Source organism: Triturus cristatus, chromosome 9 (genome assembly GCF_964204655.1).
Source record: "Triturus cristatus chromosome 9, aTriCri1.1, whole genome shotgun sequence".
NCBI classification, from domain to species: domain Eukaryota; kingdom Metazoa; phylum Chordata; class Amphibia; order Caudata; family Salamandridae; genus Triturus; species Triturus cristatus.
Genome location: NC_140592.1, coordinates 415,829,425 through 415,842,054, shown reverse-complemented (window position 1 = coordinate 415,842,054; position 12,630 = coordinate 415,829,425). Strand labels below are relative to the sequence as shown.

General features: G+C 39.9%; 1 protein-coding gene across 1 annotated transcript in view; it reads left to right on the top strand.

The window, feature by feature from the left end:
- Positions 1-10,865, top strand: part of LOC146798073 (cytochrome P450 2G1-like) — a 998,619-nt gene extending 987,754 nt beyond the window's left edge. The window contains exon 19 of the mRNA XM_085625291.1: positions 10,486-10,865. Within this exon, the coding sequence (XP_085481417.1) occupies positions 10,486-10,667 (182 nt within the window). The 3' untranslated portion in view covers positions 10,668-10,865. The remainder of the gene's footprint in view (positions 1-10,485) is intronic.
- Positions 10,866-12,630: the final 1,765 nt, after the last annotated feature.

Below are 12,630 nucleotides of genomic sequence, written 5' to 3'. Positions count from 1 at the left end.
CTGCTGCGTCCGCTTTACTCCTTGCCAGGTAATTAAGCATTTTCTGCTTGAACCAGAGCACTCACTTAATTGTATTTACACAACTGCCCCCATGGCACTCTGGCTCGGACATGCTTTTTTACTCTGCGCAGGACATTTTTGCTTACCTTTTGCATTATGCAGCACAAGCACGTTTTTTATTTATAGCACAGCATTTGTGAGGCTCACATTGTTCTATGGCATGCAACCCCCCCGCCTATCTGATGAGCTGAGGCAGGGAGATAAGCAAAGCGCGGGCCTATGGGCCAGTCGAGCTTCCTCTCACAATTCCCGACCTGTACCCTCACCAGCATGATAATTCTCGTGAGAAGAAACTTCGTTTTCAGGAAACATTATAAAAACAGGAAATTAACACTGCTGTAGCGCATCGCATACCAAGCAAATTCAAGAGCCATATATCTGAGTACCGAGTCGCTTCAACAAACTGCGCTAAAATAAACAAGCATTGTTAGCACCGTGCTGTTCCCAACATGAAGCGCGTCATCATAGAGGCGGGTGCCGTACTGATCTATGAAGTGAGGGAAAGCAAAAAAAGAGTATGCAGACAGGAACATATATTAAACAGTTCAGTTCAAATAGCTTTATTTGACAACATGGATCATAAAACCATTATTTGAAGTTTATACAATAAAACAATATATGATCAGCGATAAAAAAGATCTTTAGGTACAAAAGTTTGTTTAAAAAATATCTTGGCATGACATTATTAGCAGCATGTTAAAATAAAAAGCATAAAATAAGTTTCACCAAAAACATTAGTCTAAGAAGAATATGTACATGTCACTTTCTACGAGTCCCTTCCACCCCAGGTACTCAATAGTTATAATAAAAATACAAAAAAAGGAAAGATAAAAGGGGCATAGTCCATCACAGTAATCAGTAGATAAAGTGCTAGTGCTATATCCATCATAAGCAGTATTCAAAATCTTTAGAGCAACCCAATGTAATCTGTGGTTTTAGCACATATTATGTAACACAGCTTTTTTAACTGCCGCTAGAGTCACAATTGCCTAAATCGAGGTCACACCACGTAGGGCTTTGATTCTAACTAACCAAGCCTGACCTAAAAACTTGGCCACGCCACATGAGAATAAAACACTTGGGTCAGATTTTAAAATGCGCAGAGCAAACCGGTAATTACGGGTGCCCAGGTCACTGCATATTGGTTTTAACCATTTGATCCTTGCTTTCTTGTAAGTAGGGCAAGCAAACAAGACATGAGCAACACACTCAACCGGAGCTCCACAGCAGGGGCAACTCTCTGTTGTGTTCTCAGCTGTGTGCCACTTTGCCATTAGGGTATTAACAGGGAGCGTGCCGAACCTAAACTGAATATACAGAGTCTATCTCGTGGGACCTGGGTCATGTCTAGGTAGGGCTCTACGCTTCTAATTTGCTTAAACATAAGGAACTCCTCTGTCAATCTCCCTATAATTAGCTTGCTGAGCTGTTGGCTAGCAATCCAATCCCAATAGTAACGCTTAAGTTCCACCTTACTAGGGGGAATTTGGGTATCCCATGATTCTTTAAGGCCAAGTTGCATCATAGTTTTCTTCACATATGATATCCACTTGACTCTATGGTCCACATCCAAATTCATTACCTCCGTTAGAGCTGAAGCGTAGTTGGTAAGCTCTTCAGTACGCCTTAGGCGAGCCCAAAAAAGCAGTGGGCGTAGCCTAGCAATTGCTCTAAACGGTCGCCTACCCATGTCATACATTAAAGGTGTTAAAGGGGTGTTAAGGGGAGTATTACCAAATCCCTCAAAAATTTGTGCTCAGACCTACTTAACTCGTCCACGTTTTCGAACCCCCATAGCTCAGCTCCGTACAGAGCCGAGCTAACTGCCTTTGCTTCATAAACTACGAGTGCCGGGGCAACTGGCCTACTATACGAGGAGCGATGTTCTTTGCTTAGTGCCCCGGTCACGTGTTTACGGTTCAAAAGCATTTTAGCTAAATGGGGCCTCCTGTGCATTTTATCAGAGAGTCGTATGCCAAGATATTCAAAATTCCCGACTCTCACCAGGGGGGTAGCATTCAGTGTAAAATTATTCCTTAAAGATTTGTGGGGGTTAAAAGCCATGAGCTTTGTCTTTGTGGTATTAATAACTAAGCCCCGTGCATCACAGAAAGATTGATATCTATTCATTAATTTTTGTAGCCCAACTGGAGTCTTTGACATCAACAGGGTGTTGTCAGCGAACAGAAGCGTTGACACTTTGTCGCCCGCCAGGATTGGGGCATCAGCTGGGTCTTCTTGCAGAAACTTCACCACCCCGTTCACATACAGAGAGAACGGGGTGGGAGCCATAACACAGCCCTGGCGGACTCCCTTGCCAACAGGAATCTGCTCCGTCATCTGACCTTGGGCACCCCATCTAACTTGAGCATAATTGCCCTCATGAAGACAGATTAGTAAATTAAGAATTAATGGTGGAATGCCCATATCTTTTAAAAAAATCTGCCACAGTTTAGCCCTAGGTACCAGATCAAACGCTGTTTTTAAGTCAATAAGTGTCAGGTAGAGGCTGCCTTTTCCAATTAAAACGACTTTCCAATATATAAGCATTAGTCTAACAACCTGGTCGATCGTCCCGGTACTGGCCCTAAAGCCCGCCTGGTATTGTGAGAGGATGTCCTCCTCTTCAGACCATGATTGGATTCTCTGTAAAAGGACCCTACCTAACACCTTTTGCATTACATGAGTCAGACTTATGGGCCTGTAATTTGAGGGGTCTTCCTTGTCACCTTTTTTGTAAACAGGAACTACTTCTGTGTCTTTCCAGGATTCTGGAACTGGGCATCCTGCAGCTATGGCATTAAACAATAGTTGAAAATAGCACGACCACCCTCTAGGATCGAACAAAAACAAATCTCCTGGCAGACCATCCGGTCCTGGAGCTTTAGCGGGAACTAATTTCAAAATCGCATAATCTATTCAGCCCGTGAAAAGGGATCCCTAACAATCCCTATAGGAGGGGGATGTCTGTGGTGCCGCATGGCTCCTCCAGACATCCGTCCTCAGAAGTGGAATATAGTTTCGCAAAGTGATCCTGCCATTCATGGCAGGTGATATGGTTGGGCATGGTGCCTAAATCCCTATTGTTTCCCCGACTCACTAAGACCCAGAAGAGGTTCTTGTTCTTTCCCAGACTTGCGTCCTTCAGCTCTTGCCAATACCCTTCATCACACTCAATCTTTGCTTTGTGCAAAGCAACCTTATAATCCTTCCTGGCCTTTTTAACCCTGGAGCAGTTTTTAGATCTAATTGCTAAGGTCAGAGATTGTCTTTTGTGGTTGCAGTCTTTAGTATACCACGGGTGCTGTTTTTTGTGGCGAACACGCAGAGTGTTATTCTTGCATGGAACCTGAAAATATGAGCTTAATATCTCTACAGTGCAAGAATGAATAGCGGGGACCATGTCACACAGATGTATCTATTACCAGCCGGAGTTCTGCTGTTTTCTCGGACAAGGTCTTGCGGATAGCCTATAGATTTCAATTGTGTAAAGAGACCTTGTTCCACTTTAGGTGCCTTTTACAATTAGAGGGGACAATGTTAGTAATGCACTTCGCTGCCCTACTAATCGGAGGGTCTGGTGGAGGAGCCCACGGATTCCTCATGATCATACATAGAGGGTTGATATCGATAAGGGAGAGGAGTTGGCCTAACGGCTAGGGCTCTCGACCTCGAATCCGGGGAACTGGGTTCGAGTCTTGGTAATGACGCTGAACATCCTGTGATTCTGGGCAAATCACTTAATCTCCCCGTGCCTAACAAAAAATGAATGTTGTCCTCATGTAACATAACTGGTGCTATGTAAAGCGCTCTGATACCCAATTCGGGTCAAGTTCGCGCTACATAAATCTCTGCAAAAAAAAAAAAAAGAATATCAGTCGTAATACCTACAAACATGTCAGTCATCTCATCCCACAGATTTACATCAAGTAGAATATATTCGATTCATGAGGGACAACTGACTCTGTTGAAGGTGTTAGCCCCCTGTGTGTCCGAACGAGTTCTGCTGTTGGTTGCCCTAAGATCAAACTCTGTGGCTAATGCATTAAGTTGAATAACTAAATTGGTCCATTTTTTGATGGGGGTGTAAATTTAGTGGGGGTACTACCCATTTGTCATCAGCCCTATCATACTACAGCGTATGGTCTGAGCTCAAAGGCGCAGTTAAAATCGCCTGCAATCATAATACGATTACCAGGCGAACAGCTGGATACAGCCTGCTCTAAGAGCATAACGGTGGCCGATTGGTTGCCCCACTTGGTTCCGCTAATATAGACATTAAACAAGTCTAAAATATCGCCACCATTTGGGCCCCTAATAGTCAGTCTCATGATATCATGAGTTAGGGATGGGTGCGTGAGAATACGACCGCCTGAGGCAATATTCACCCAATCAAACCCCCTGAGGGACGCCCCACAGGATTAGCTGGGATGCAATAGCAGGCATAGCCTGTTTTGTGTAATGACACCAAACTCCATGTCTCCTGGAAGATACAGATATCAAATCCCTCAATAACTTAATTCCAGTGTGGTAGTAGGAGTTTATTTTGTAAACCTGTTACATTCCACAATAATATCCTAAGCTTTGTGGAAGAGGGAATCACAGCCAAATTATCGTTTGTCAATTGAAGCAGGCTTGGCTGCGCTTGCAGATCGTGCACTTCATGATTTACTTAATCCTTTCCCATAAATCCTCTTACCAGTTTCAAGGTGATCACTTAGGCCCCTGTTCCCATGATTACCCAATGCTATGTCTTGTGCATAAGAGTTTGGTAAAGGGATTTGCGGGTTGTACATGGAGCTGAGGATGCTAGTGCTTTGGTCCATGTTAGAGCAGTGGACGGTCTCTAGTCAGTAGACTGCTTCTAAGGATGTCCCTTGCTCCGAAATATCAGTTGTCCCACCCCCATTGTAAGAACGAGTGCCCCAAAATTGTATAGATGAAGCGGACGGGGGACAGGTTCTGAATTCTAGTGCGAGCAGATTCTCTTCCAGATCGCTGCAAAAAAGTGTAAGTTCAATGTGGTCATATAATTGCTCAGGGGTTGAACATCTGCGTGTGCAAATGATATCCTCACCTATCAACGAGCGGCTGCCCCTTAGTGTGGCGGATCCAGTGTATCACTTTGTTAGGGAGTCAGGACTTTCTTAAGCAGCATTAGGATTAAGCTTGGGAACATTAGGCATAAGAATGGTTTGGCCCTGTGACTGGGAAGCAGCGGGTGGGTAGTGAGTCAGCTGGTGTGATTTAGCCAGAGTGTTTCTTACATATATTAAACAAGCGTAGGTACACTATACTTTACCAGTGCTCCTCAACCGTGAAAGGAAGTGAGGTATTGGCTGCAGCAACGAGATAGGAGGCACCAAAGAAGAGCAATGCTGGAGTGGACCAGTGGTAAGTAGGAGGCAGGAATAAAGTTGTTTTATTGATGACAGTAAGCTTTGCCTACAGCGCATGCGCGCTGAATGCTCGATCTAAAAATGTCTCCTGAGTTAAAAGAGCAGTGGGGGTATCTCTATTTGTTTTAAAGTGTGACAGTAGGGTCTGTCTGTCTCTTAGACTCCTTGGGGCAATGGAGTCCGAACAAGAAACTATATCATTGTGATGGATCTTGAACTGTAAGGCATGCACATAATAGCATGAGTTAATGTGTACTCAAACATGTGAAGACTGCGCGCGTAATGTTTAGTTTTGAACATAACTCAATTAGGGATCTATATAACTTACTAGTCCTGAGGAAAACCACCTAACCTTATTGGCAAACATTTATGGCTGAAACATTATTTGCCACATAATCACAGAATCGGCCTGTTTGCGACCAGGAAAATGCTTTTTGAAATGTACAAAGCCAAAATTGAGATTTGGTAACTTGTTACAGAATCGCAGTTTGGGTTTTTACGATTAAATATACAAAAAGGGTGTGTTTAGGACATCCATTCCGAATTGCTTTACTATGTATGAATGTTTTGTGATCGAAATGTGGTTGCAAAACATTTGCACTTTTCCACCAATTCATAGGTTGTGGTAATGCATTTGCAAATTGGAAGGGGTCCCCATGGGATCCCTTCCTCTTTGTGAATGTTGAGAAAATATTTCTTCAGAGCAGGCAGTGGTCCCACGGATGACTGCCTGCTCTTAAACAAAATGATAACAAAATGTTTGATTTTACATTGTTGAAACGCATCCCTTTTTCTTTTAAGGAAATGTGTTGCACTTCAATAAAAAATGTTTTATTCAAAGGCAATCCCAGATATTGTGGTATGCTGACCAAACGGGCTAAGTTTAATTTTTTAGGAGTGGGCAATGGTCCCTTGGACCACTGCCTACTCTTAAAAAATATCTGTTTCAACATTCACAATTGGGGAGGGGGTCCCGAGGAGACCCTTTCCCAGTTGCAAATGGTTACTACCATCTTTGAGGTGTCAGTAAAAAATGAATGTTTTGCGACTGTAATTCGGTCAGAAGACATTCACACTTAACACTGCGATTCATTATTTAAACATAAACTGTGATTCATTAATTTGTTACCAAATCGCAATTTGTGTTTTGTAAATATCAAAAAGCATTTTTTGCTGTTGGAAATGGCCTGATTCTGTAAATCGGCCTGTTTGCGACCGCAAACATACTTTTGTACATATGGCCCCTAGATCCTTTGATAATGCAAACAAAGAAATATGCTGTCATATAGTGTAGAGCACACCCAGATACGTTGGGTATCCTCAGTGAAAACCCAATGATGAAGCATTCAACTAGTGTCATGTAGTCACATGCCTATCGAGCGAGAGCGCCACCATTTTACATGTTAACGATAACTTAACATCTTTTCTTGAACACTATACATTGACATTTGACACACCGTTAATTTGCGTGCCTGTGCACAATAATATTCTCTGAACTGGCTTTACTTACATTTTTCACTTTGTAGGCATTTTATCAACCACCTTGAACATTCTGTACAGGAGCTAAGTTCACTATGCAAAATGTTGTCACTTATCTTTGTTTGCTCAGTGACAGAGCTATCACAAAATAATAAACAATAGCGGAGTGACTGTGTCTTCAGCATGGCAGCATGGGTGATGTTTATTATATTAGAAGCATCCCTTCCTTGTTTAGTTAGAGGAACATTTCACTGACGCTGCATACCGGAATTAGAGCACAATGGTTGAATTGTTAATCTTCTTCACCATTCTCATAATTCTAATTATGCTATTCTGTTACCTTCTACTGATTATTGCAGTGCATGTCTTTTATACAAGAATTACAATGCTTTAATAAATATTCAAATGCCTTGCTGAGTGTTTCTTGTGTGTCTATGGGTATGCATGAGTAACCAAATGAAAATGTTCTAGATCTGTTAATATGATTTCCTTGGGTAGTCAGGGTTGTCATGTTCTGAGGTTACACAATTCACTTGCTATCTTGTCAGGATAGGGGTACAGATGGTGCATTGTGAGGTAGCAGAAATTCGGCCAATATATCTTGATGGTGTGTGTAGAATCAGTCTCACATAAACCTGATGTTTATGTTGTCCAACAAACGCATACATTTACTTGGGAAAGTGTAAGCCATACAACACTAGTGTGACTAGTGGGTGAGGGTTCTTTCAAATAAATAGGGATACCCCCATTGCTCTTTTCAGTAGGGAGACTAGAGAGACATGTTTATTTAGATTTGATATAGTCAGAAGTGGAGCAAACTTGTATACTTCTCACTCCCTTTTTGTTTGAATACACATGTACTGGGTAAAACCAAGTATACAAATACTATAGGTATACAAGATATATACTACAAATAGGATATCCTCTCCATTCAGGGTGAACCAGAATAGTTTGTCTCTGGTTAATTGACAGGAAAACACAGTGAGATCTGTCAATTCTGTCTTACATTAGCACTATGTGCTGAGCTGTGGAACATGGACATGCACACAATCATAACAAGGGAAAAGCACAAAAGGGACAAATACTTTTCTCTTTCTCTCATATGCATCTTTAGACTTCACATTTCTCCCACTCACATGTTTATTGATGGGACAGGACATTATGTATGCACACATCTCACAATGTTTCATTTTCATTAATCACCTGCAAAAACATATTTCTTTCTTTATTTAACCTAATTATAAAAAATACATATGTTCAAATAAGAGTGATATAATGTTTCCAAACAAGTAACCTTTTTTATGTTCAGAAGTCTCACATCCCATCTGAAGCATTCTGCCACATTATTTTCAGTGATTCCTAACCCAGACATATCTAGAAGACCTGCATTGCTAGTTTGCTTTTACAAGACCATGGTAAATGTGGCAGCTGAGTTATTATCAAGGTTTATTTAAAGCTTGTTTTTGAATACATATTGTGGGTTGTGAATCCGGCTTTTCAGATTAACATTATAGCCTTGATCAGGACAAAGTGAAAATGCAGGTTTGAAGCTTGAATTTGTCAAGCCAGTTGTGAATGAGACAAATTTGAATTGGATTTCTTCAGCATTTATAAATAACGCAGGCAAGAGTAATTGGTAGGGGCTCATGGTGTACCTTTGTAGGAATTATGAAAACATCTAAAATAAAGAAAAACATGGTAAATTAACATTATTGCCATGCATCAAGTACATGCTCTCTAGATTTGAAAGCAATCAGTTGCTCAGGGCAAAGGGCTTCCACCTCTCACAGGCTTGGGTTCCTCCAAGTATCTGTTTTCCAACAGGACAGCACATCCACCAGGCCAGCAAGCACCTTTTTCCTTCAGCAATCTGCTACATTAAGAAAGATTGTAGTTTTAAAGTGAATCTGATGGATGTTGGGTCCTTCAGGGAACAGTTGTGGCCTCTACTTCAATCTTCAGTAGACATATAGAAAATCTTATTGCCAGATCTGAGTACCTACCCATTTCACACACCATAGTAGATTTTTTCTTACATCTCTACTATTCACATACACACAGCCATACCAGGGGAAACTAGGACAAGACAATGTTTTTGAAAATGTTTTTTTCCCAAAAGTTCCCTTTTCTTTGAAGAGAAGATCTTTTTCTCCCTCATCCGTATACGATTTTGCTTTCCTAATTCTACTGTCTCATCAATAGATAAATGTAATAATGTCTCATCACTGACACCCCGTTAGTAAAATGTTTTTAAAAGCATCTTTTTTAATACAATGCCTTGTTTTTTCCCCCCAAATGCTTGTGCTTTCTCTGGTTGTGTTTTTATGCTTACCTAAGTGTAATCTCCCAGTTCTGTCTCCCCTTTTTTCCCAAAAAAGGGCATTGAAAAATCTTTAGTTTTTTTTCCTAAAAAGTTCTAAGCTGCAATAAATAGTGTATTTTTATGTCTCTTAAAACACCATGTTCACCTAGCTGACTGGCCATCTAGTGTGCCAGTACCTTCCATGTCCTATAGCTCCTCTCTCTCTACTTCCCCAAGACACCCAGGAAAATCACCTTCCTGTTCTGTAAATTGATAATGAAAATGTTCATGGGGTATTTGTTTTTGTAGCAATTTATTTTTTGTAGTTCCTTATATTGGTTGCTCTTTCTGATCATATTGTTATTTTGCCCACTATGACTCCCAGTTGCATACACAAAAGTTGGCACAGCTTCTGGCTTGGGAGAGCTCAACAGAAATCGGCATTCCATTCCACATATTCACATAGGGTTGGAGGATTGGCTGTGCAAGCCAGATTGTGAATGAGTTATCAAAGCACACAGAACTGTGTATGTACAGGCATTGTGATCATGGCAATGCTTGATCTTCTAGCTCAAAACTAGATTTTTTTTGTAGCTTGGTCATTCAAGCTAGTGGGAAACAAAGTTCATGGGCAGAATGCTGGGAATGCACTCTTACAATTCACTATAATTAAACAGTTTGCAAAATATTTGATAGAACTTTTCATCATGAAATTGAGTAGTGAAATAGCTGAGAATGGAAATGTATTTGCTAAAATATAGTTACTTTGCATATTATGACTCGTTTTGTATTTTTCCCTCCCACTGTGGGTAATGTAATTTTAGCTTTTTTTGTATTTAGGGTCAGTGGGATTGTGGAATCTAATTAAGTGGTTGATTGTCTTTTTTTATTTTGTAATAGTTCTTATCTTGTTTGTACTGGTTCTAATCACTGATAAATAATCAAATATACTGCGACTGAACGCTTCTTGAAGTGTAAAGTAAAACAAAAGAAAGATGGAGAGAGAGAGCGAGAGAGGCAGAGAGAAAGAGAGACGGAAAATGGAAGCTGAACTCTACAGGGAGAAAAATTGACCACCACCCGTCTTTAATTGCAGTAGTCTCCTTCATTTTAGACAACCTTATTTCAGGATTGACAATTTTAGGTTTAATGTTAGAATGTGATGATCAATTTACTTTCCTTTCTATGATTTACCGCTTTGATGTGCATAAAAACCTTCCTAATCTGAACTTCTCTGTTTCATAGGTAAAAGAATTTGTGTTGGAGAAGGCTTGGCCCGGATGGAACTGTTTCTCTTCTTTACTACCATCCTTCAGAACTTCAACTTGAAATCTATTGTTGATCCTGAGGACATTGACCTCACTCCAGCATTTAGTGGTTTGGGTAACATACCACCTACATATCAGCTGTGTCTTTCTCCTCGTTGATGCCACCTGCATCTTGCTACCAGATAATTGATGCAATACCATTTTGCTCTTAAACAGTGCTTACTTAAGTGATAGCATTGGAGCATAATCCCTAAAAGTGTTACATCAGCTACTAAATAGATTAAACTGTATCACCCCGATAGGTGGTTGTTCTGCTGAACTTAAAATTGACAACATTAAATCTTCTTTGATTAATAATTATTGTATTCTTCTAAACTTTCTGCCTCATTTATGGATATTTTGGATTAGTTTGTTTTTTAAAGTTGCGATACATTGGAGCTCCAGAATATCAGACTTTAAAACAAATCACAGTTTTGTTAGGTAACTAAATGAATTCCCCGTATTTGCATGGCTAACAATGGAAATTTTAGTTTAGGTAAGTATATTTTCTACAGTGACTAAAATGATTACTTCTCACCAAAATAAATATTTCTTTGTCTGTATGTTAATACACTGCATTGTTGCATGATTTGAGGTTGAGGGAACATTGTAGATTGCAAGGAAAAGCATCATGTCTTTAAAAAAACAGAAATGTTAATAACGGGCAATTTACCAAATGCCGAATGCATTTCTGCTCTCGAAATGGTGTGTGGCCAAAAGAAAAGGTTAAGTAGACAATTGTTTATAGGAAGCAGGTAGTGTCATTCTATTGTATGTCAGGATTCCCTTTCATGTTCATTAAAATGCCTGCAGATTTTACTTCAAACATGTGGAAGCTCACAGAGAAGAAACCAGTATTAAACTGGGTAGCAGGTTGCATGTGACTGATTTTGGTGACGTTAAGAATGGAATTCTGAATGCCTAATGTCATCCAGGTTCAACCAAAAACAAGAGAAGAACATCAAGGTAAAAGGTTTGGAAGCAGACCAGGGTGTACTTTATTGAACTTGAAGTCAACCATATTTTTAGGTGATTAGGAGCTCAGCCAAATTTCCAAAGTGTGGCGAGCTGGGTGTCACAGCACAGGCATTTTCTAACAAAGCATATCTTTTTTTCGATGTGTAGTCCTTTACATTATATTTAGAGCAAATTAAATCTTGTAAGGGAGAACAAGACCTTGGAGGTCTTTGCATTGGCTTTCGTTCTTCCCTCCTCACCAGCACTGGCTCAGCCACTCGTATAAAGAATCAGCCAGCAACACAACACATTTGATTTCAGACTTGTTGAAGATAGAGTTTCTATAATGTATATAACACTATATGTAACAAAAGGACTGAGGTTCAAATTTCAAAATGTATTCCTCCTATTATGTCTGACATAATATTTTATAGTATACAACGTAAAAAAAATGAGGGAAAGGAGCAGTAATTAAACAAGAAAATAGTAAAAGAACGGCTAGAAATATGAAGAGGGAAGACAGAGTATTGGCTGAAATTTTCAACCCAATAAAAAACAGCATAATGAGAGAAGGCTGTCTCCCAGAGCTTATTGCAAAGGAAGTCCAAACTAAAGATAGATGGAGAATAAAAATGGAACCCTTAAATGTAGGAAAATCTCTCAACCCTTCTGTGTAGCTCTACGTAATATATGTTTTTTAAATAGAAGACAAGATGACTGGTTCTTGTAGGGACCAACAGAGAAACCAACACTGCGCTGTAAGTTTCTAAGTTATATATTCTAAAAAACTGATTTAGACCTCTATGGATGTCAACAATATAATAGCATAGAGAAAAGCTTTAAAAAGTCATTTAGCCACCTCTCATAACTAAAAATCCAACAAAAGAAACCATTCATCACAAGATGTAGAAAATAGATAGTTTTTAAAATAGCAGTAAAGAACCCCTAAACAATTTAAATATCATATAACATATCTATGCGGAAGGAGAATATGTCACGGGTGCATCAATTCTTCATGGGTTAAAGTATTAAACTGCACTACACAAGGAAATAAAAAATACTTTCTGGGATCAGTTGAAGCTGGACATAGATGAAATACAGAAAACAGATTTTGGGGGTCCTAGCC